Below are 27,078 nucleotides of genomic sequence, written 5' to 3'. Positions count from 1 at the left end.
GCCTGTGAGAAAAGAAACTCTATGGAGATGGCAGAATTGTTATGTAGTTTTGATCCAGCAGCAGAAAGTGTACATGTGGACTCAGGAAGCATGTATATGAAGTCTCCCCACATTACATATGCATCTCTGTACAGGGTAACACAAGATCCCAAAGGAGTGGCTGTGTTGGGATAAGCGTCAGAATTCATTGTGCTGACAATGGCAGCTGCAGATGCAACAGCGAAGGTGGAAACTGTCACTACCTAGAAAGAATGCAGTTTTGCCTGGGGGAAGGAGCAAACACTGGTGAGGGTGAGAATAAACTAATGTTCCAATCCAGATTTCAATTCTGTGTCATCAACAAAATTATTAACTACTTGAGTACTAACTCACTTGAGTCCCAGGACAGGAAATAGGGAACTTGAGAAATAAAATTATCAGTTAATTACTATAGAATATGTGTGCACACATAGTTGTTGTAATGAAGTATATCAGGGAATATTTAGCATTCAACAAAGACTCCAAAATCTATAATTTTAAAAACTGTTGAAACACTGCAAAGAAAATATTTGTAGGTATAGAATTGGAAATAATATTTACAGATTATATTAAGGTTTAAAATTAACTTGAAAGATCACTAATGGAAAGAATATGCCTTTCATATAAAGTTTTAGGAAACATCAGTTTACTGTATAATTGAAGATGTAGGGATAAAATGAACAGATATTCGGAACAAATTTACTTCTAGTTTCTCGTTCAAAGTCCACAAATTACAAGAAATTTGAAGGGAATCTTTAAGATACCAGATTAAATATATATTTAAGATTAAAATTAAAATAATTTTAAAATTGAAATTATTTTTACATAGAAAAAATAAATGTTTAAAATTGATTAGGAAAAATATACAATGAAGTAAAAAGGATAAGACTTGAAATTATATGTACACATATATATGTGTATATATACTAAGATACTTTCATATGTTTATTTACAACATAATATAGTCTAGATATGAGTAAGTTTCTTCTCTAGATTAATTTTTGTCCTTGAATTTAATGATTAAAATAATGATAAAATAATATTTTAAATCACTGTTCACTTGCATGTGTATACAAACACACACAAGATCTGGGCACTCATGTCAAAAGATGTGGCTACATTTTCACAGAACAGATTCTCTTAGTTAATTTTCTCAGGGCTCCCATCACCTCCTTGTTTCTCAGGCTATAGATAACAGGGTTGAGCACTGGTGTGCGGATGGTGTAGAAGACAGCCAGAACCTTGTCCTCTGTTGGAGATTGAAGGATCTTGGGTGTAGATAAGTGTAAGCAAAGGACATATGGTAAAATGCTACCACAGTAAGATGGGTGTTAAATTGAATAAGCTTTCTTCCTCCCTTAAGCTGACTGCATGTGATAAACAGCAAGGAGAGCATGATCATAGGAAAATGCAATACCAGTGAAAGGCAATAAAAGAAAGAAGTTTGTGCTCACAAATACTGTGTACTCATAGATCCAGGTGTCAATGCAGGCCAGAGTCAACATGGCTGGGACATCACAGAAGAAATGATTGATGGCCCTGGATCTGCAATAAGGGATCTGGAAGGCATATATGGTGTGGGCACAGCATTGATAGACCCTTTATCCATAATCCTACTATCATCAACACACAGATTCTTCTGCTAATGCGGATGGGATAGTGAAGAGGAAAGCAAATGGCCACATAATGATCATAAGCCATAGATGTTAACAACAATGCTTCTGTACCTACTAAAGTCATGAAGAAGAAGCTCTTCATTCCACATCCAATGAAGGAGATATTTATTTCCAAAGGGAAAATTGCAGGCCATTTTAGGGACAATGGTGGAGATGTAATTTAGGTCAATAAAGGGGAGCTGACTAAGTGTGGGTGTGTGGAGATGAGTGTCCTGAAAGATGAGAAGGATCATAAAGAGGTTGCCAAACAGAACCATTAGGAAAATGAGACCAATGAGAATAAAAAAAACAGGCCAAATCTTGAAGGGGGAACAACCCCAATAAGATGAAATCAGTTGATGTTTGATTATAAGTTTCTAAGTGTCATACATATTATTTTTCCTAAAAGGCAGACACAATAGCAAGTGAGTTAAATATAAAATTATAAGCTATTTTGTTACATTATTTAAAATGTTGCAGCTCTTAAAAGATAGACTGATCTTATAAATTTTACAAAAAAGAAATCTTAGTTTTGAGCCAATGATTAAAATTTGAAAATGTAAACATTTTTTTTTTTTACCAAAGTGTTTCCAAGAAATCTTTAAAATTAGTTTTAAAAATGTTATTACTATATCATTAGGATAAGTATGTTTTACTGATCTGCAAAGCTAAATTAATATCAATAGTTGATGTCATATTCAAAATATATGCATAGGAAATCAGCATAAACGCATACACTATAAAATTATACTATGAAAAACTATTTAAGGCAATTAAAGTTTTTTTTCATATTTAAGTTGAATAACATTTGTTAGTTCTTGCATAGTGCTAAGTCACTTCAGTCATGTCCAATTCTCTGTGACCCCATAGACCATAGACTGCCATGCTCTCTGTCCATGGGATTCTGCTGGCAAGAACACTGGAGTGGGGAGTCATGCCCTCTTCCAGGGAATCTTCCCAATTCAGGGATCGAACCCATGTCTCTAACATCTCCTCTATTGGCAGGTGTATTCTTTACCACTATTGCCATGTGCAAAGCTATTAATTGTTTCATCTGTTATGAAGTCTAGAATGACTCCATATGTCATGTAACATGTAAGCATAGTCAGTCTCTTCTGCCTCCTCCAAAGAGAGGAATTTCTGAATGCTGTGGTTAACATAAAACCTATGTCTGAATATCTATCATACACCTTGTAGCTTTCAAGAATCTGCTCAAGTTCTGCCAAACAGCATGTGTTTTATATCTTTCCAGTTCTCTAATTCTTGTGTGTTAGAGAAACACTGATGGCAATCTTATTCATTTAATTTTTACCTTTTATTTTCCTGTACTTTAAATTCTTTCTAACTGTACATTAGTGTGTAAATTTAAGCACATATATTTAAAATATCTCTCTCCCAAATCCCAATCATTCTGATGATAACAAATAGATACGTTACAAATTAAAAGAGAGCAGGTGAGCATAAAGCACAATTAGAGATGAATATTTTAGGATCCTCTGAAAGAAGAAATTTGAACAGAGGAACAATTGGTCAATTAAATGGAAAAAAGAAAAAGGAATCTTTGCATGGAGGTCAGAAGAATTCTCCAGAGACATTGCAAGTGGAAAAGCTCTACAGATTATGTACTGTTATACTTTCAAATATGATTTTAGAGCCAAGTGTTACCAGACTTTTAAGCAAGTCTGTACCTAAAAGAGGAAGATGCCTACAACTGCACATATACAAACTCAAACATACATTGATACATATTCACACACATAAACAATACATGATGAGATAAAATAATTGGAAAATGTAGTAATGATTACATTTTAAAATTAGACCTGTGTCTTCAAATATGTATGACACATTATCATTCCATACTATAAAGAAATATCATTAGATATACATAGAAAAACGTCAGGTAATAAAGTCTCTGTCAAGTTAAAAAATAATAATTGATAAAAGACTTATCAAAAGTTTCATAAACAAGATGAATATATATATATATACATATATATATATATGAGAAAATATAACAGCAAAAGAACACAAAATGATTGTCCTTTGGAAAGGATATAAGGCTAAGAGAATTAATAGAAAGAAAACAATGTATATTACTGTTATTCCTAGAAGTGCACAGAACAAAATAGTAATGGAGCTAATTATTAAAAAGAAATATTTTTTCAGAATTTATATATTTCAACCAACATACTCAAGCTATGTAAACAGATCACTAAAAAATAAGTGAGAAAAATATTTTATTTAAAGTGTTTCCTTGAGAATCCTAAATGTCTTTAAAATATATTTTGGGAAAATTCTCATTTTTGCCTATGAATTCATGATTCTAAAAGAGTCTTAACAGAGAAAAAACCAATAGTGAGAACTATTTGTATAGAAATACTAGATAAAATATCCTTAGGTTTCTTAGTAATTTATATTTTTATATTTTAGCAGTATATAATAGATGATGGCCAATTACTGTCAACTTTGCCACCCCAATCACAAAATATAATGTAACTATGTTGAAAGCATTGGGAAAGAAAAAAGCATTGGAGGTGGCTGTACAAGGAGTGGGTAAGTCTCCATTCAGTGTCCATAGCAAAGAGTCAAGAGATGGTATTTGATACTTATAATTAGGCACTAGAAAATTAGTATATTGGTAAAAAATACATGGATCAATAAAGAAATGGACTAAAATAAAATATTTGCCTTGAAGATAAGGAGGGTTGAGTTATGAAACTGCTGTTTTTATTCTATAGGCTATTGAGATCATGTTCTTGTTTTACTTGAATAAAATACAAAGCTTATGGCATGGTTAAAAATTGAACTCACAATTGACATGATATTCATTGGTGAAAGAGAAAGCGTTTGCTTCAAGAGGTAAAAAGGCAAAAATGTATACTTTGATACTTTCAATTTGCATAGTCCTGGAAATACAGTAATCTTGGTTCATAGGTGACATAATCTTATATGTGTAAAATTATAAAGAGTCCACCAAAAATCTGTTATAACTAATAAATGCAGCAAAATTGCAAGATATAAAATAAGCTATATTTCTATACACTGCTAATGTATAATACTAAGGAGTATTTAAGGAAACCGTTACAACTTCATGATAAAGAACAAAATGCCTAGTAATAAACCCAACAAAGGAGCAAAACATGTGTTTAATAAAATTTACCAAACATTGCTGAAAGAAGTTGAAAAGACAAGTAAATGGAAAAACATTTTGTGTATATGGGTTAGAAAACTGAATATTGTTAAGACGGCAATACTATTATAAGCAAACCAAAAGTGCAATGAAATGTCTAATTCAATAATTTTTGGTAGAAATATAAAATATATCCTAAAATTCTTCTGAAATCTCAAATTACTTAGAAAAGTGGAAAGAAATCTTATAAAATATTTGAAGAACGCAATCTTTCTGACTTAAAACTTACTATAAAGCTGTGGTAATAAAAACAATAAAATACTGGCATAAAGACAGGTTTAAACCAACAAAATAAAATGAGATACCAGAAAAAGTCTTTAATTTTCAAATATGTGATCAAATGAATTTGACAAGGGTCTCTCAGCCATTCTATGGGAATGTCATTCTATCAAATGCTCTTGGGAAAACTGGATACTCACATCCAATTAATAAAATTGGGCCAATGTCTTACATCATACATAAGAATTAATTGGATCAAAGTGGCTAAATATAGAGCTAAAAGGATAAACTTCTAGATGATACTCTGTGCGAAAAGCTTCATGAAATTGATTTTAGTTGTGCTTTCTTGGATACAACACTACAAGCACGTGTAACAACAACAAATACAAAAATAGATAACTTAGATGTTATCAAAATTAAAGAAAAATATATCTGTGCATGAAGAATTTAACAAGTTGAGTGAATAACCAACTCACAGAAAAATATTTTCAAAACATGTATTGAAAGGTTGTTGCTGAATGATAAGACACGGGATTCTTGGCCTCCGGAAGAGACTAATTCAATCCGGGGCCATAGACGAGGCTGGATCGCTCAGAGCTTTTGTGTAATAAAGTTTTATTAAAGTATAAAGGAGATAGAGAAAGCTTCTGACATAGGCATCAGAAGGGGGCAAAAGAGTACCCCCCTCCTAGTCTTTAGCTGTATGTTATATAGTCACTCACAGTCTGTTAATGAAAAGAAAGGAATGTCATAAAATTTAGAATGGCACCAGATAATTCATCCCTGGCCATAAAACAATTGACTTGAACCTTGTAGAAGGGAAGATTATGAACAAATAGTCTCGTTTACAGAGATTAGGGAACAATATCTGAGTAAGTTGTTTAGGCCGTTTGGCAGAACCAACTTGAAGATAGAGTCTGGGGTACATTAACATAGCTTAAGACAACATTTCCATAAGAAAAAGAAATGTATTGGTTAACTCAAGGTTTGAGAGTAGTTAGCTTCAGGTGAAACCAGGTGTCATGGCAACACAGCATTTTAAGAGAAATCTCCTTTTAAATTTGTATAGACAAGAAAAAATATATATAGCTGTTTTGTTTCCTCCTGCCACTTAAGAGAGATAAAAATGTCTGGCACTTGCAGCCTATTTCCTCCGTTTGCAGACCCCTGGCCTTCCTGCCTGTTACCCTCTCAGTATCAGGCAATGAATTGATAAAAGGAACATATGAAGAACTACCCAACTAAGTGACATCAGAGAAACTAATTTGAAAATGGGGAAAGCACTTGAATAAACATTTTTCAAAAAAAAAAAAAGATTAAAAAGTGGCCAAAAGAAAAAAAAGATCCTCTGTATCACAAATTATTAGGAAAATTCAGACCAAAAGAACAATGAGATACCACTTCTCACACTTAAGTGATAGCTTATATCAAATAAACTGAAAATAAGTGTTGCCAAGGATGTGAAAAATTAGACATGTGCAATGCTGGTGGGAATGCAAAATGGTGTAACCACTGTGGAAAGTGTTATTGTAATTTTTTTAAACAATAAACATAGAAACAGCATGTTACAGATATTATGCTAAGTAAAATAAGCCATTTAAAATAAGTCACACACATGATTAAACATACTTGGATTACTCAGGGTTGTAAAATTAATAGAAATGAAAGTGGAATGGTGGTTGCTAGAGACTGGGAGGTAGGAAAAATGGAATATTAGTGTCTATTGGATACAGAGTTTCAGTTGGGTAAGATAAAAATATTCTGGGGTCCTCTGGGTAATGTTTGCACAGTACTGTCCATGTACTTAATGTCACTGATCTATACACTTAAAAATGAATAAAATGGTAAATATTAAAGTACAGATATTTACAAAATAAAAATATGTTTAACTGTAACTGAAATTATTCTATATTTGCAACATCATATATATTGTATAAAACCTATGGCAGGTTCCTAAACATATGTAGATAAAATAATATTCCAGTAATATGTGGCTTATGACAACTTGGCAAAAAAAAAGGGGGGGGGAACATTAGGAAACATTATATGTTTTATAAATAGTGTTTGGATTCAACATGATATAACATGCTAAAATATCTCATGGTATACAATTTAAAATATTTATTTAATTATTGAAAAGTAAAAGATATTTGAAATTACCAATGAAATTATGATAATTCCCATCTATTATATCTTATACAGGCATTTTTCAAAAATGTTTCCATGAGATAGTTAATATTTTGTCTAAAGGTGAAAAAAAAATGCCAAATGGAAAAAAATGAAGACTATATCATATCTCATATTTGGTTCCATATATCATGACCACCAATGGAGTACTCTTTGGATATTGATGTTGCATTGCTATAGAGTTCTGTCCCATTACATAAATCACCCCTGCATGTGATAGGGAAGCAGTCTCAACTTTCACATCAGCCTTGAATTCTTCAAGGTCTAAAATGGAGAGGTACATTTTTTCTTAGATAAAAGCAATTCAAGTAGCTTATTTTTTTTTTTCCTTTTTCATTGTGGCTTTATCCATTGGAAGAACAATAAATAATCCATTTCAATTTACAAAACGTTTTCAAACTCTTTGATTTGAAAAATTTCTTTAAAAACATTTGCAATCTAGGCACCAGTCATAATGATATCTAAAAGAGAAAAAAGATAGCAGAGAATAATGCTGTTTTGCTTGAGGGTGAAAAAAATAATAAAGTTTAAATCTAGACTGACCAGAGAAGAGAAGTTGGAATCTTTTATTGACCAACTTCATAGTTTGGCACACTTAATGTGTCACAATATATTCTAGGATTAAATTGTATCTAATCTTGACCACAATAACTTGACCTTGAAATCACCACTGACATTTTATAGAAGATAAATGAGATTCAGAGATTTGAAGTGAGTTTACCTTAAAATATATCATTTGGGATGTTTTGAAAGAACAGCATGTATATTATCTTTGGTGAAACAGATCACCAGCCCAGGTGGGATGCATGAGTCAAGTGCTCGGGCCTGGTGCTCTGGGAAGACCCAGAGGAATCGGGTGGAGAGGGAGGTGGGAGGGGGGATCGGGATGGGGAATACGTGTAACTCTATGGCCGATTCATGTCAATGTATGACAAAACCCACTGAAAAAAAAATAAAAATTAAAAAAATATATATCATTTGGATAGCTGAATTCTCACAGGTATCTATCTGTCTGTCTGTCTATGTATTCATCTACCTAAATACATGTCCTATATCCCCTATCTTATACTTCAAATATTAAACACTTTGAGTTAATTAATCTGAAAGAGGGGTGCACTACTTTTTATTCATAAACACAAAAAAGAACTGCAAATGAAGAAAGAATAAAAAGAAAATGAAGTAATTAACATAGAAATTCTATACAGGTGGTAGATCAACTTAATTCAGTGTTAATTCATTCTGACATATTCTATTTAATTATATCACTTGACCTCACAACAAGTTCACATACTGTATTACCAAAAAATGGCATCTCAGAACCTCTAAATACAATGCAATTCATGTTTTACTCCCAATACAAAATTGTCCCTACTTAGGAAAATTCACTTACAAAGCAACAACCATATTATCAGCTGTCCAAATTAGACTGTATATATTCATACTTAAATGATGAATAAAACCATCCAAATGGGCCCAATTTTCAAATTGAATTACATCTGACCAACTCTTACATCAATATGCATCAATTTCATGGCTGACCTTTTCTCCCCTATGCTTATTGAGTTGAAGATATAATGCTGAAAAAAGTCTCATTGTAGTGGCTCATATATTTTATAAAATGTGCAATCTTAAAGCTATATAGTTTTATTAGTAAAAAGATAAAAAATTGAATCTTGAAGATATGAAAAAATAGTGTCCTGTAGAATCTGGATAATGCTGAATCTTCCACTGAAGCAAATTTTTTATCCTACAGTGTACTCACTGTTGATCAAAACTACTCCCAAAGATCATTCTTTTTTTTTTTTTTTTTTTTTTTTAATATTATTTTATTAGTTGGAGGCCAATCACTTCACAACATTTCAGTGGGTTTTGTCATACATTGACACGAATCAGCCATATAGTTACATGTATTCCCCATCCCGATCCCCCCTCCCACCTCCCTCCCCACCCGACTCCTCAGGGTCCTCCCAGTGCACCAGGCCCGAGCACCTGACTCATGTATCCCACCTGGGCTGGTGGTCCGTTTCACCATAGATAATATACATGCTGTTCTTTCAAAACATCCCACCCTCACGTTCTCCCCCAGAGTTCAAAAGTCTGTTCTGTATTTCTGTGTCTCTTTTTCTGTTTTGCATATAGGGTTATCGCCACCATCTATCTAAATTCCGTATATATGTGTTAGTATACTGTAATGTTCTTTATCTTTCTGACTTACTTCACTCTGTATAATGGGCTCCAGTTTCATCCATCTCATTAGAACTGATTCAAATGAATTCTTTTTAACGGCTGAGTAATATTCCATGGTGTATATGTACCACAGCTTCCTTATCCATTCATCTGCTGATGGGCACCAAAGATCATTCTTAAAAATAAAACTGGTAGAGTATTTACAGAAGTACAGCAAGAATGTAGATTCACTCAGGAAGGCTTTTTAATTGGTTTTGCTGAAAGCGTTATAAAAAATTTGATATTTTATTAAAAAAATGATTTTTATAAAAAAAAATTTGATTCGACTTTTAAAATTGTCTAAAACACAGGACCAAATGTCACAGAAATGTGTATCATCACCTCTCTTCTTAAGATCCCTGAAATATTGTAAATGCCTAGACCTTCCTCATGTAAATGCCTGACTTGCTTTAGTCATGTGTAGAGGCTTGGAAATCCGTAAACTGGGTTACTAGGTCAGTTTTACTGGGAGATCTTTGGATGCATTAGTCATACTAAGTCAATGATCTAAATGTTCTACATTCCTCATAGTGTACAGTAAGTGAAATAACTACATTTTTTTTATTGGTAGTGTAATATTGATCTAGTTTAAATGTTTTAAAATAATTTTAAGTATATTTGGTTTTTGAACTATAGTGTGTCTATTGAAGGCTTCTTTATGTTTAATTTATTTTGAATTCTTTGGACTTAATGGATTTAAATGCTGATTTATCTCCTCAGATTTGGGAAGTTTTTTTTTTTTTTTTTTTTTTTAATCATTATTACTTTAAATATACTTTCTGCATCCTTTCTCTTTCTCTGCTCCTTCTGGGATTCCTATAACTAGTACATTGTTTGCATACAAAACTTTATAATCTTTGTAGCACTTTTAAGCTTATTTTTGTTCTATACTCTTTGTGTTATTCTGACGTGTCTTTGAGCTTACTCATTCTTTCTTTGGATTGGTCAAGTCTGCTGTTTGTCTTTAATGATTTTTTTTTCCCAGCTTAGTCCCTGTTTTCTTCAGTTCTAGAATTTGTTTGGTTCTTTTATATGAGTTTAAAACTTTTTGCTAAAACTCTGATTTTGTTCAAATAATATTCTTATTTTGTTCAGTTCTCTGTGTTCACTTTTAGTTCACTAAACTCTCCTTAAGACAAATATTTTGAATTCTCTGCTGGGCAGATTTTAGATCTTCATTTCTTTAGGGTCAATTGTGTGTGCTTCATTTTTTAGTTTAAGAATGTCACGTCCCTCTGACCCTCATGAAACTGGTAGCCTTGAATTGGTGTTTGTGTAACTGAAGAAGTAGTCACTATTTTCATTTTTTATAGGCCAGATTTGACAGGGAAATTTCTGTAGTAAGCCTAGTCAGAAATTTTGAACAGGTCAGCAGACAGGTATCTAGGGTAGGTTTGCTCACATGTACTATGGGTGGGTGGGTTTGATGTTCAGGTCTACATTAAAAATGTGTGGTCAAAAAATATATGTTCATTTGACATTTTTTCCTCAATAGTAGAACTTGAAAGAGGAGTAACCTCTCTTATTCCTGTGCTTCACTATACAAGGGAAAGAATGAATAGCTAAACAATTCTTCCTACCCTCATCAATGTGTCTTTTCCCATTTCTGTACTCCATTTGAGTGCTATAATCCCTCATTTGGAAACCAGAGCTCTTGTGTTGATATCTTTGTGCATGGAAAGCATTCATGTTTTTGTGAAGTGATGAAGGCTGTAATCTTTTATTCCACCATCCTTCTGACGCAATCATCATGTGTGAACAGGTTGTCGTAGCCCTGTGTTGATCCAGAGAAGTACTGAACTAGTCCCTCACAGTGCAGCATTTCTCAGCAAAACCATGGAATGAATTAATTCTGAAATACCTCTTTACTCCCTTTTGAATACATCAAAAAGAAGTGAGTATTGAATGCTAATACCTCTCCATAAAACACCACAAAAATCAAGCATGGTATAGAGTCATAGCACTCGGTTTATCATAGAGAAGGAAAAAAAAAACTGGAAATGCAAATAAAATCATGAGTTTTTATTATTCTTCATATTTTTAAAATTTCTGTCAGTCCATTTGAATTATTCATAAAATCACACAGCTCAATGAATAATCACATTTACCCATGTTGAAAATGAAACACCATTCAGTGTTGCCCAAATCCAAGTGACAAATATTTTCATAAAATTTTTTGAAAATGTCCATGAAATCATAAAATAAAAACATTTCCATACTATGATACTTGTATTTAATAGAGTACAGATGTCTTTCTAATTTTTTTAATAAAGTTACATAAACAGGGTGAAACATGTTTTGATAATAAAGAATTAAAATGAAAAATCTTTTCTTCTCCCATGAATTTTCCTAATAGTATGCAATCACAATCAACAGTCCACATTTTTGGTAGAAATTTTTGCAAGCTAATTCTATTAACTGTGCGGTAATACAGCATGCTATGGATAATCAAGATGTGCTTTGGAGATGCAACAATTTTGAAGACAGAACAAATGCTCAGTAGAAAAGTTCTGGGCATATTAAGAAGAAAAGAACAAGCTACTGATGATTAACAGTTAAAGGTTTATATGTATTTCAAATAATTTTGTCCATTGTGTGTGTGTATTTGTGTGTATAAGAATTTTACCTCAATAAACCAGGGGTGGGGGGATAAAAGCATGTCCAATGACTTAGAACTTCCACACTGAGATTACTTCCAAAGACATTGTTTCAGAGAGTCTCCAAAATGCACATTCAAAAATATTCATAGCAGAAGAATTTGTAATCATTAAACCCTACAGTATTCAAATATGTCCATTAATAAAAATGTTTAAGTAAATAGAGGTTAACTACCAGATGAGGTGTTAAGTAGAAAGGCAAACTAATAACCTACAAAAGTGCAAGTAAATATTAGCAGACATAATGTTTAAGAGAAGAAGCAAAAAAGCACATGATCTATACAAAAATTTGAGTGTTTAATGATTCTATGCCAACACAAATTATAAAAAGGGTTACTTTTAAGGGGATAGAAAATGAAAGAGAACACATGGATGATTCATGAAGTACTGACTGCAATTTTTTAGAAAGATAAAACAGTAAGTGATCCATGGAATGATAATAATAAAAAAAAAATTGTGAGTCATGCCAGTTTATACAGACAACTGCCTTCAATTTGCTACCCAGGTGGCACCAGTGGTAAAGAATCTGACTGCCAATGTAAGAGACCCAATTCCTGGGTTGGAAAGATTCCCTTGAAAAAAAAATGTCCATCTACTCCAGTATTCTTGCCTATAAAACCCCATGGCCAGAGGATCCTGACGGGTAATAGTCCATGGGGCCGCAAAGAGTCAGACACAACTGTGCACACACACATGCCTTCAATTTAGTGTGAAGATAGCAGAAAGCTTTAGGTAGGAAGTTGTGCTGTATGATCCTGCAGGTGTAGGGATGCACCAGCTCAAAGGAGATAATTGCTTCTAACACTAATGAGCATAACATCATCAATAGGTACTTTGGCTATATAACTCCAAGAGGAATTTCAAGTCAGTCTGGACTTAAATAGAAATAGAAAAGGAACAGAGTCTTATGTTGGGAGACTACAGTCAGAGTAACATGATCAACTCCAGACTTTCCTAGACTATGAGAATAAGCAATAATTGTAGTTGAGATGTTCCCCAGAATGGAACCTTTCCAGAAAACTTAAAAGATGCACAGCCTTTGAGATGTCAGAAAGCAAGATTTTTCTGTAATGTTTCCACAACTTCATGTTAATTACTGAACTTCAGGGATAACTTTTCTACAAGCTCTGGGTCACTTTAGAGCACCAGGCGATAGAGACACCAATGCTTATCATCTAATTTCACAAAACTTGATAGATCCTGTCTCCCATCCCCCTCTTTCTTTCTCAGTTTTTATTTTTATTTCTCTTTCTTTCTCTATCCCTATCTTCTGCTACCTTTCATTGAGTTTATCCAAACAGGGTCACAGAAATAATTTGGGAACTGATCAAACAATTAAAAGCCAATTATATTTACTTTTTTACCTCTCATGCCTATTTCCTAAGACAGTGTACCAAAAGTAATCTTATCAGATATTCCTATATCTCACTGATACTGATCCAATAAGTAGATAACTGAGATGTCACCATTTGAGGAAATAGGAAAGATACAGCATTTTTAGGAAGTCAGACTGTAAGATATTTTCCTGTACTGTTGCCATCGTGTTATGTTTGTTACTAGATTGTAGAAATGGCTTTTCTACACAGTTCTGGTTCACATTAGGTCTCCAGGTCCTAGAGAAACAAAGGCTGATTCACGAATTTTACAAATTTTTGATAGTCTCTCTCATCTGCTACTTTTCATTGTGTATATCAAAACAGAAGTAAAAATATTCTTTGTGGGTTACCCATAAATTATTTTTTTATTTTCCACCCCTCATGTCTATTTCTTCAGACACTGTACCAAAAACAATCTTCTCTATAACTAACCGTGAAATGAAAGTGAAAATCTCTCAGTCCTGTCCGACTGTTTGCGACCCCGTGGGCTATAGAGTCCATGGACTTCTCCAGGCCAGAATACTGGAGTGGGTATCCTTTCCCTTCTCCAGGGGATCTTCCCAACCCAGGGGTTGAACCCAGGTCTCCTGCATCTTTACCAGCTGAGCCACAAGGGAAGTCCAAGAATACTGGATTGGATAGCCTATCCCATTTCCATCAGATCTTCCCAACCCAGGAATCGAACACCGGGGTCTCCTGAATTGCAGGTGGGTCTTTTACCAACTGAGCTATAACGGAAGCCTTATACTGATGTATAGGTAAATAAGGTGGGCAGCATATTCTTGGTTATTCAGAAAGTCTAGCATACAGTTATCGTTATTACGTTTTTTTAATCTGAACTTTCTTTTGATGTGTCATAAGAATTTCAGTATCTGTGATAGAATACAAATGCTCACTTCCCTGCCTGATTTGCTGCTATGGCCAAGATACATGCTTACACTATGCATTCAATCCTTCACTTGCAGGGTTTAACTTGGAATTGGGTCAGTCAAAGAACCAGGGTAAGGGAATAACTTCTAAAGGAACATGGATACAGCATAAATATATTTGTCACATTTCTGGAGAAACTTATAATATGATTCTGATGCTCTAAATGCCACTCAGAAGGGATAATGGACATATCTTCACAAGACTCAGTCTCATGTTCACACTGGATATAACACCTGACTGTAGTGTTTTCTAACATAATTCAGCCAATTTCTAAAGACTTTATAAGTTGTTCAATTCTTTTAAGTATGATGTCAGCAGTTTAAAGTGGATTAAATTTATTTATGTATTTTGGTTAAATATCCATGCTGCTGCTAAGTCACTTCAGTCGTGTCTGACTCTGTGCGACCCCATAGACTGCAGCCCACCAGGCTCTGCCATCCCTGGGATTCTCCAGGCAAGAACACTGGAGTGGGCTGCCATTTCCTTCTCCAAAACATCCATGCTAATCCTGTTTAATTCCAAATCTCATTTTGATTTAGTTGGAAAATATTGCCAAAAAGTACCCTTATGAAGAGAGGGTTAGAATCTGGAGTAGGGCAATAAATACAGGGACTGAGGAAGAGAGAGATTAAAAATGTACAAGTAGAAAATACTAAAATTTTTAATGACACAATTGTTTGCTGCAATGAAAGAACAAACATTTTATGTTAACTTGAAATTGTCATATTGACTCATTGTTTTGTGAAAGGTGTCTCTGTGTCCCCCATAATATATGAAGTGCTAGTGTCTTCTAACTGGTTTTAATCAGTAATTGTCTTTTTTGTAGATGGTGATTGCAGCCATGAAATTAAAAGACGCTTACTCCTTGGAAGGAAAGTTATGACCAACCTAGACAGCACATTAAAAAGCAGAGACGTTGCTTTGTCAACAAAGGTCCATCTAGTCAAGGCTATGGTTTTTCCAGGGGTCATGTATGGATGTGAGAGTTGGACTATAAAGAAAGCTGAGTGCCAAAGAATTGAAGCTTTTGAACTGTGGTGTTGGAGAAGACTCTTGAGAGTCCCTTGGACTGCAAGGAGATCCAATCAGTCCATCCTAAAGGAAATCAGTCCTGAGTGTTCATTGGAAGGACTCATGTTGAAGCTGAAATTCCAGTACTTTGGCCACCTGATGTGAAGAGCTGACTCATTTGAAAAAATCCTGATGCTGGGAAAGATTGAGGGCAGAAGGAGAAGGGGACAACAGAGGATGAGGTGGTTGGATGTCATCACCGACTCAGTGGACATGGGTTTGGGTGGACTCCGGGAGTTGGTGACGGACAGGGAGGCCTGGTGTGCTGCAGTCCATGGGGTCACAAAGAGTCAGACATGACTGAGCGACTGAACTGAACTGAATATTGTTAGTGATATTTTTTAAAATTTCTTCAAATTTTAGAGTCATATAGTTAAGAGAGATGAGATAAATCCTTGAACAGCAAGAGACTATTACATTTTTCTGTTATTACAATGTCACCACTGGCTGCTTGTGATGGAAAAATTCCCCTTATTTTTCATTTGGAGAGAAAGTTTATAACCAATTCCAATTCTATGAACTAAGATTTTATTCAGTTAACACTCTAGTAAACACTAAATGCTTTATTGATAAGCATGTAAAAGTATTAAAATTCATATTATCACTTCAAATTTCTCATCCTGTTACTGGAATGTAAAGTTGCAATTATTATAAAAAACAGTATGAAATTTTCTCAAAAAATGTTGATACTGAGCTAACATATGATCTAGAAATCTCACTTCTGGGTATATATCCAAATGAAATGAAATCACTATCACCAACAGATATATCCACTCTCCAGTTTCCTTCCACACTATTCACAATAGTCAAGACATGGAAATAGCCTAAGTGTCCATCAGTGGGTGAGTGGATAAAAAAAATGTGGTAAATATCTTACAGTGGGACTATTACTCCACCTTAGAGAAGAATAAAATTGTATCACTATGACAAAATAGATGAACCTGGAGGACAATAGTCAAAGATATGTTCGCCAAGATGCACAAAGACAAATACTGCATGCTATTACCTATGTGGAATGTAAAAAGTTAAAACTCTTTCTTAAAAAGTAAAATTGTGTTTACCAGGGGCTGAGGAAGGGGGGAAATGGGATCTTTTTAGTCAAGATGTACACAATTTCAGATACACAAGCTGAGAGAGTTCTGAAGATCTAATATAGAATAGGGCGAGTATAGTAAATTATTGTACTCTAATATATATTTGAAAGATGCTGAGACAATAAATTCTGGGATTTGCTGTAAATTCTGAGAATAGACAGTTCTCATTAAAAAATGCACTATGTAAGGTGATGGATAGATTTTGTTAATTAGCTTGATTGTGGTAATGATTGCACAATGTATATGTATATCAGAAAGATTCCACAGTGGCTTAGCAGTAAGGAATTCGCCTTCAATGTAGGAGACATGGGTTCAATTCCTGGGTCAAGAATATTCCTTGGAGAAGGAAATGGCAACCCACTTGAGTATTCTTGCCTGGGAAATTCCATGCATAGAGAAGCCTGGAAGGCTACAATCCATGGGATCATAAAAGAGTTGGACACAACTGAGCAACTAAACATCAACAACAACATGTATATCAAATCATCAGGCTGGAGACTTCAAAAATATGCAATTTTATTTGTCAATTTTACTTTAATAAAATCAGAAGGCATACATTAATATATAAGTGTTATTTTGTTACCAATTAGATCAGGTCCACCCTAAATTGTTTGTTGTTTTTTAGTCCTAATTTTGGGAGATTAAAAAGTATTGTACAATTTGTATGTTGACTGTTCTCACTAGTTCAGGTATTTTTATTCATACATGTTAGTAAAACTTTTTTTTCCCACAAATTAATTGAAAATACATTTTCTTTTTCTTGATGGAAAAAAACTGGATCACATAACAGAACAAAAATTAAGCCTTAGAATATAAAATTATTATGCAAAAAACTTCAATTTTTTAAACATCTCTATTAATTTCAGTTCCTTTACTTTCAAAATGAAATATTACTTTTCTTTATGATGACACAGAACTAAATTGGCATTTAACTGAAGCCTGCAGACTAAGGCAAATAGTTCGTATCCATTTTTACAGAATAGATTCTGTGAATCACTCTCCTCAGGGCTCCCTTCACCTCCTTGTTTCTCAGGCTGTAGATGATGGGATTAAGCATTGGGGTCAGGATAGTGTAGAAGACAGCCAGAACCTTGTCCTCTGTTGGAGATCGAAGGGATCTTGGGCGTAGATACGTGTAAGCAAAGGGCATATAGTAGAAAGTCACGACAGTGAGGTGGGTACTGCAAGTGGAATAGGCCTTTCTCCTTCCTTCTGCTGAGCGCATGCGATAGACAGCAGTGAGAACATGGCCATAGGAATAGGCGATGCCGATGAAAGGCAGCACAAGGAAGAAGACAGTGCTCACACACACTGTGTACTCATAAACCGAAGTGTCCGTGCAAGCCAGGTTCACCATGGCTGGGACATCGCAGAAGAAATGATTGATGGCCCTGGATCGGCAGTAAGGGAGATGGAGGACATATATGGTGTGAGCACAAGAGTTGATAGAGCCCATTATCCAAGATCCTGTTATCATAAAGACACACACTTTTTTGCTCATACGAACAGGATAGTGGAGAGGAAAGCAAACAGCCACATAACGATCATAGGCCATAGATGCCAATATTAACGCTTCGGCACCTCCTAAAGTCAAGAAGAAAAAGCTCTGAATCCCACACTCAATGGAGGAGATAGACTTGTTTTCAAACAGAAAATCAGAGGCCATTTTGGGGACAATGGTGGAAATGTAGTTCAGGTCAATGAAGGAGAGTTGAATAAGTAGGAAATACATGGGTATGCGGAGATGGATGTCCAGGAGAATGAGAAGGATCATCGATAAATTGCCAAGCCAAGCCATTAGAAAAATCAGAATGATGAGAATGAAGGTGAATAGCCCAACCTTCGATGGTGGAAATAACCCCAATAAGATGAAATCAGTAGATGTTTTGTTGTAATTTTCCATGAAGTGTTCATTTAGTGTTTCCCTAAAGACAGACATATATTATGTACAGAGCAATAAGCTATTTTTATTATTTTAGTCAAACTGATTTATTTATAAAACACAGTGGATACATTAAAAAGAAATTATCTTACCTTTTTTGAAAAAAGAAAATATGCCCACTGTTTGCCTGACAACAAAGTCTTGGTTACACAAGTATCTGTTTACAAAATGTTTTATAGAAATCTATGAATTTGTGAGAATAATGTATTTCTCCAATGATGTTATTATGATACAAATATTTTATTTCTTTACATAAATTCAAGTAACATCAAAGTCAGAACTTACACTTTAAATATATGCATAGAAAATCAGTATAATTGCCTAAATTATGGACCTATATTTTAATACATCTTTATAACCTTTATAGAACATTTTTCTCTTTGTATTTAAGCACTGATGCCCCTGAAAGTGAAGTAGTCCATCAATTCATGTTGCACACCTACCCTTCTTTAGTTATGCTTGCACAAAACTAACAAATCAGTTTTCTTAGATGGCAAATATCATTATGTGTTTCTTTGTTTCAGGAGTCTACCATGAACCTTATTACCAAATAGCATTTGTGTCAAGCCATTGTCTTCCTCTTCATCCAATTTCTGAATGCTCTAGTTAAATCAGACCTTTTTCCTGAGAATCAACCCTCTAATTTCACTGTGGTTTCCATAATTCAGCTCAAGCTCTCCTGAAGAAGACATGCATTCTGTTCATCTGCTTCTCAAAGTTTATATAGCATTATATTTTGCTTTTTGACACCTTTCCCTCTCATTCTTTTTTCCTTTTTGCTTTATTTATTAAAATTCTTCCAATGTCTCAATAAGTGTGGGGCTATGAACACATATTTTAGCACATGTCCATCATAAAACCCATCTCACATAATAATAAGAAAAAATAGTGAAAGTAGAGAAGAAACTTGAGAAAGGAATCATGGATGTGAGAGTTCAGAAAGTTTGGGAATAAAAAATTTTGAGAAACAATTATTCCTTCCCTTAACTGGAGAAGGAAAAAGAACAACCTGAGAATCTTCTAAATGTAAATGAGTGGGCATACTCTCTAAAGAAAATTCCATCAATGAGCAAACTCAGAATGCTTTTCTTAAAAAAGAGGTTGCAGTACTTACAGCTTTATAATATTGCTCTAAGACCACAGGTTATCAGACTTTTCAGGAATTTTTCAAGTGAAAGAGAGATGCACAAATAGACACAATTAAAAATTATTGAGAAAGATATAAGAAACCTTAATAAAAATTATTCATATCTTCAGAGAAACTTGAGAAGTTTTTAGATCACAGTGGCAAATATAGTGTTATATAAAGGAAATGCTAAGTAATATAAAGAAAAAGCTTTAGAAAATTTAAAACTTTAAAAAGACAATAATTAATATAATATATTCAATTAAAATTTTGAAAGATAAATGGGAGAAAACCTATCAGAAAGGAAACCATAACAATAAAACATAAAAGTTTGATATTTAGAAAATTAATATAAGATAAACCAACATATCATGGGTATTCCTAAAAATGAATATACTACAATAATTATGGAGTGAATATATCAAACAAAAACATTTCTTCAGCGCTTTCATATGTTAGCAACAAATTCAGAAACCTTGGAAAACAGAAAAATATGAGAAATAATTTATTAATGATATTTTCTGATAGTGTTAACACCCCTTGAAAAACATTTAGCAGTTATCAGTATATCAACTATAAACATAAGTTATGTTAGTTGCTCTGTCATGCCCAACTCTTTGTGACCCTATGTACTGTAGCCCACCAGTCTCCTCTGTCCATTGAATTCTCCTGGCAAGAATGCCAGAGTGGGTAGCCATCCCTTCTCCAGGGAATCTTCCCAACTCAGGGATCGAACTCAGGTCTCCTGCACTAAAGGCAGATTCTTTACCGTCTGAGTCACTAGGGGAGCCCAAAATCTACTTGAAAGAAATTATAACACAGTGGGAAGAAGCAATGACAAATAAAATACAATCAATTTCACAATTATTATATTTTCACATGAAACCAATAAATTCTAGAAGATAAAACAATGTCATCAGCCCATTTCCCCAGAAACAAAGTGGGATGTAAGTATATGGGGAGCATGAGAAGAGAGGAAAAGTGTGAAGGTGGTGATGTAAGGAGGGGGCATCTTCCATCCTTTAGCCTGTGTCACAGATCAAAGACTGGTTTCAGAATTTTGGAATCAAACATTAGAACATAAGCATATCATTTTTAAGTATGTAAATTCTGGAAAAAAAGAAATCAGATTATTTCTTAGTGAGTAGGACAAAAAAGCTTGGAAACTGGACAAAGTATAAGCATGAAAGAGAAGTAAGAAATATAAATTTTTATTTACCAGCCTCACTGGGTAACTGACATGTGTCAAGAATTGTACCAGGATTGTTTATTCAACTCTTAAGATTGGTATAACCACTGAAATTTTATAGATGATGATAAAATATTCAGAGACCTTAAGTGACTTTCCCTTAATTCCTTGCTAGCAATTTAGATGTTAGATGAATAGATAGATATTTGTACATTAAAATATTAAAAACAGATATTATGTTTTATCCCTCAGTTTTTGTTTTTTTTTTTTTTTCCTCTTGTGTGATCTTAGTTTCCAAACCAGGGAGAGAACCCAGGCCACAGCAGGTAAAGTACTGAGTCCTAACCACTGGATCTCCAGGAAACTTTCCTATCTCTCAAAAATTTTGAGGTAACCATTATGAAAAAAAGAATAGCTTTCTTTTAAAATGCTTTAAACTAAACTAAAATAAAATGAAACATTAAAATGCATGTTGAAAGAGGGTTAAGATGTACATAAGAAATTACTTTATGCCCAAATAAACTGGTCTAGTGTTTACATTTTACTGAAAACTCTTTTCCCCTATTTTCTGCTGTCCTTACCATATTTTCACTTGTTCCCTCCAACAATTCAGTGCCAATGAAAATGCACACATTATTCTCAGAGCCTCTAAACTGACCTTAATTCATATCTGGCCACCAATACAAAAATGTCTCTACCTGTGAGATTTTGATTACAGAGATATGACCATATTATCTTCTTTGAAAATCAGCTTGTAAATGTATGTATTCAGAATAATTATTCAGTTAATCCCTACATCGTGATGAGGAAAATCTAATAACTAATCTTTCAAGGGTTGACCAATATCAAAATGAATTGTAAATTGTCATTACAGAAATTCGCTATATATTATTTCCTTGAATAGATTTTTTTCTGTACTTTATTCAGTTGATAATTAAACTTAAGAAAAGTGTACATACTACTGATTCTTATATTTATAGAAAAAACAGATTTTCAAATACAGTCTCATTATTAAAAGAATGAAAAATTCCTTTCTATACGGGTGCAGTGAATTATATAACACTATATCTTGATCAAGTGGCAGATTTGATGAGATGACCACTATGAGTGAGACAATGGTATGGCTTTCTTTGAAGTAGAGATTTTCTTTTCCTGTACAACTTTGCTTTTGACCAAAGGCAGTTTCAAAGAAACAACTTTTGACTACTCAATAAATCTGGAAAATTTGCTGTGATCATTTTCATAGGTGAAACAAGACTGTGTATTTACCAAGGAAACCTTAAATTGGCTTTGCTAGAAGTTTTATAAAATATTTTAGACTAGTTTTGTTTTCGTTAATAGTCCAGTTGTAACAAACAAAAACAGACTCTTGACCAGGTATACATGGGTCACATCCTCTCTTTGCAAGATCCCTGAAAGAGTGTGAAGGGTTGTCTTTCTCCAAAGGAAAATTGCTCACCAGTGAGACAAAAATCTTGTAAAAAAAAAAAAAAAATTACCATATTAGTTTTCAGAGAATTTTGAACCTATTGTCACCATAAAGTTTGCCTAAGTTCTTTGAAATTTTTGGTCATACTTATACCTGAATATCCATAGATAACAATTATATTGCATTGCCAGTATTTATTTAGAATTTACAGTGTTTTAAAATGGCTTTCAAATATTCTGAACCACCAGAAGAGTGTCTCTGGGGTCCAGCCAAGCATAATTCTCCACAGTATCATTTAATGGAATTTAACTTAAAATTCCATACTTTTTTCAAGTTTTTATACAACAGATTCTACTAAAAAGGACCAAAAGTATATAACTTGCATTACTTTAGTGATTTGGATTAATATACTTATTAAATATTTTAGTATGTGTTTTTAATTGTACACAAGAATATAAAGTATGAAATTTATGAGAGATAGTTTACACAATATTTGTACACACAGCTTGTAATACACAGAAACCTAAATGTAAAACATTAATGACTACATTTGAGACATATCTGAAGCAACAATGTATTTTATGAATTTAAAGTTTATCTTATAGAAACTATTCAGGTATTATTAGAAATAGTGGGTGTGTTTCAATTATCCACATTTTTTGTGTACTTCTAAATTATATATTTTCATGAAATTCCACAATGATGAGTCATAATACTAGATAGAAACTAGGAAAATGGGTAGGCTAATAACTTGAGAGAGAAATAAAAATGATTACTAGTATATATACTTTGAGCTTGGATTAATATTAAAGATTTGTTTACCCTGCTTTACTGTGTAAGCATGCAATATAGAGTTTAGGGTCAAAATTATGTCTAACCTTAATTCTGTCAGACATGTAAACTGGGATTGGTGGATTTAACTCTATGAACCTCTATAAGTGAGCAAATTAAAATCACAATAAAATATAATCTCACACAGTTGGAATGGCTATTATCAAAGGACAAAGACAAGAAGTGTTGCTAAGCATGTGGAGAAAAGGGAATTCTTCCTCAGTCTTGGTGAGGATGTAAATTCATACAGCCACTGTGGATAGTATGAAGATTTCTCAAAATATTAAAAATAAATCTAGCAATACATCTTATAAGTATGTACCGAAGGGAAATGAATAATATTACAAAGGGATATCTCTCCCCTTATGCCTATTTCAGCACCATAATAGCTAAGTGTTCACTAATAAATAAATTGATTTTTTTAAATGGGAAATATATATATATGTATATATCCCACTGAGATATTACATAACCTTAGAAAGAATATGCTTCTATTTGCAACAACATGGATGAGCTTAGAGGAAATTATGCAAAGTAAAATAAGCCAGACACAGAAAGACAAATATTGCTTGAATTTACTTTTACCTGGAATCTAAAATAGTCAAGCTTACTGAAGCAGAGAGTAGAAACCCTAAAGGGAATTAGAGAAATTTGGGTCAAAGGCTGAAATATTTCCATCATACAGATGAGTAAATTCTGGAGATTTAATGCAGAACAATGGAAATAGTAGACAGTAGTGAAAAGTAAACAATAGTCTATTCTATACTTAAAAAGTGATAGGAAAGTAAGCACTAAGTAACTTAAACAGAAATAAAAAGGTAACTGTGTAGGTTGAAGTATATATTAGTGACATTGATTTGATGATTATTAAAGCATCAATCTGTATGCCTTAAATATAACCATTTTTATTTGTCAGTTGTAGCTTAATAAAGCTAGAAAAAAGAGTTATTATAAGATTGTATGAGAAAAATGTATCCTGGTCACATTGCACATGCCTTGAATAAGTTATCACTAAACATTAGCTGCAACATTTACCATCTTCATCATCGCCATTGACAGCAAAATCTACATAACCATATCACTTTCACCTACACCCTTGTCATCTTAAAATTTATCAGCCAGTATGGTTCACAAAATGTTCTTATATTCATTCTTTATGATTTTAACAAAGTGTCCTAGACTACAAATGAAGATGTTGTTATTATTTCACTGGTATTTTAGAGATATGCACTGAAAGTTAAAAAATAAAATGCAAAAATTAAACACAGGATGATAAACACTTAGTACAATTTGTGTTTGGAAAAATCCTGGGTAGTTGTAATATATATACTATTAATATTGTTAAGAATACCTGAGTAATTTGCACAAGATGACCTGAAATTTAGAAAATGAATTATTGCTTCAGAAATGTCTCAAACTTGGTGATTATAATTTTACCTTTATTAGAAGTTCCATTTTATATTTTTGTGCAAGATTGAGATAAGAAATAATTTAATTGAAAATAGCAGATTTGTATAAATTAAGTGTGCATAAACAATAGTAAATTCACTCTGGAACCATGTAACTACTGTGCTCATGAGAAGGTGACCATATTTTCACTAGTAAATGAAATCCAATAAAGAAGTTTATGAATAATATAAATTATTGACTATAATATTAATCTCACTGTGTTTCACTACTACTTCACAGTATTTTATTAAAATGGACACCAATTCTTTCCATGATTTTATTAATAATTTATTTTTTATGTTTAGAGAGATTTTTCTGTCTGAATGTATACAGTGTTTAAACACTCCATTTATATTTAATTGCACACACACAGATACATGATCTTTTAAGGTCATTTCAATTAGGTATTTTTCACCCAATTTTCTGGTTACTGAGATGCCTTAATGGATTGACTAATTATGCCAGTTATTTATCAAAAGTAGTTCTTTGTTAATTCAAATAAAAATTCTCTTAATAACTTGTAGAAGAATCTCAACTCTTATGCAATAAATAAAAATAAGAATACAATTAGAATGTTTGCCTTTTATCGTGTTCCCACTTTACACTATCATTGAATTAGATAGCTGATGATAGTCTTACAGTCATCATATGATTAAAGTTATTTTTCTAAGAAGACTGAAAACTTTACAAATACATATATTCATCTCTCACCTCTGCACTTGATGTTTTAGATAATTCCATGAAGACTCAACAGCAACCACAATTCCTGTACTACTCTAACTAGAAATTAAGTATAACATTTATTTTGTGTGTGTGTTCACCTTGGAAAGTCCACTGAGACTTCACTAATGGAGATCAAGTCATTAAAGGCTCAGATTGGTCATAGGCCAAGAGTGGGGAAGAAGTTCTGAAAATGAATGTCTTTATATATTTTTACAGATGTGTTAAGAGTCAATTTGGTGTGAAAAGTAACATATATTTATTCAAATTATTCCTGTTATAATTTATGTCTCTAGCGTGTTATGGAATCATATACTTTACATTTTGTAATTCAGTAAGTGCATAAAACACTGGAGTACTTCTTTCTATTGCGTTCACTTTATTGGTCTTCAATTTAAAATTTTCTGGCAACCCTGCGTTGAACAAGTCTATCTGCCATTTTTCTAATAGCATTGCTCACTTTGTGTATTTGTCATCTTTTGGTAATTCTTACAGTATTTCACACTCCCCAACAGCCAAAAGATTATGATTCTCTGAAGGCTCAGATGATGGTTAGAACTTTTCAACAATAAAGTATTTTTAAATTAAACTATGTACATTTTTAGAAGCAATGCTCCTACACACTTACTTGAATATAGTAGAATGTAACATAGCTTTCATATGTACTAGGAAACAACAACAACAAAAATTGTACATGATTCTCTTTATAGCTGTATTTGCTTTATTGCAGGGACCTGGAAGCAAATTTGAAATATCTGTTAGGTGTACTTATAATGTGGAAACACTTTAATTTATTTGCCAATTTTGAACATATTGAGTAGAAATTGAATACGTTAAAATGAAATGTGGTAAATTTAACATGGACTTATAAGAAGAAGTTCTTAAAATTCAAACAATTAATGTGTAATATTAAATTTTGGATATTATTTATTTTCAAGTTGTTTCCTTTATATTGGAGTTTATCATTAATTATAAAACATGTCCATAATTTTATAATAGGTATTAAAGATATAGTAATTCTCTCTGATGAAATGGTGTTTAGATAATATTCAATATTACATTTTTTATTACAGGTGATGTTATACATGTTCTTAGATTTCCTTTGGTCTAAGTGTTTGCATTGACTTCTTTCTCTTGGTAAGTGATATTACTAATGTAGTTTAACAAGCATACTCTCTAAGCTTTTGATATAGACGTAACATAAAATTTGCCTTTGGAACCATTTCACTTATACAATCCAGCGACACAAAGTGCATTCACATTTTTGTGAAAACATCACCAACATTCATTTTCAAACATTTTTATTATCCTGATGTGAAACTTCTCACTATATAAACAATAATTCTCTGTCCTTTCCTCCACACAGCTCTTCTAACCACGGTTCTGTCTCAATGATTTTTTTTTAAGTTTTTATTTTGTACTGGGGTATACCTGATTAGCAAACAATGTTATGATAATTTCAGGTGAACAGTAAAGGGACTCAGCCATACGTATACATCTCTCCATTCTACCCCAAACACCCCTTCCATCCAGGCTGCCACACAACACTGAGTAGACTAACATGTGCTACAGTTGGTCCTTGTCAGTTATCAAATTTAAACATTGCAGTGTGTACATGGCCATCCCAAACTCCCTAACTATCCCTTCCCCCCAGAAACCATAAGCTCATTTGTATTATTTCATTTTAGATTCCACACATAAGGGATGCCATATGATATTTCTCCTCTGTCTGACTTACTTCACTCAGTATAACATTTTCTAGGTTC

At 33.1% G+C, this 27,078-nt stretch overlaps 1 protein-coding gene and 1 pseudogene across 1 annotated transcript; both read right to left on the bottom strand.

Annotated features, from left to right (window-relative positions):
* Positions 1-1,133: 1,133 nt before the first annotated feature.
* On the bottom strand, positions 1,134-1,828 carry LOC136157792 (olfactory receptor 2L5-like; annotated as a pseudogene).
* A 15,744-nt stretch (positions 1,829-17,572) lies between these two features.
* LOC136157782 (olfactory receptor 2L8-like) lies at positions 17,573-18,529 on the bottom strand. Its single transcript, XM_065919552.1, has one exon. It carries the CDS (start codon positions 18,527-18,529, stop codon positions 17,573-17,575), a length of 957 nt encoding a protein of 318 aa, XP_065775624.1.
* Positions 18,530-27,078: the final 8,549 nt, after the last annotated feature.

Source organism: Muntiacus reevesi, chromosome 1, assembly GCF_963930625.1.
Source record: "Muntiacus reevesi chromosome 1, mMunRee1.1, whole genome shotgun sequence".
Taxonomy (NCBI): Eukaryota; Metazoa; Chordata; class Mammalia; order Artiodactyla; family Cervidae; genus Muntiacus; species Muntiacus reevesi.
This window is presented reverse-complemented; position numbering and strand designations above follow the sequence as displayed.

What these genes read in the sequence shown, in the direction of transcription:
- LOC136157782 (XM_065919552.1), bottom strand. Translation starts at nt 18,529, where the DNA reads ATGGAAAATTACAACAAAACATCTACTGATTTCATCTTATTGGGGTTA.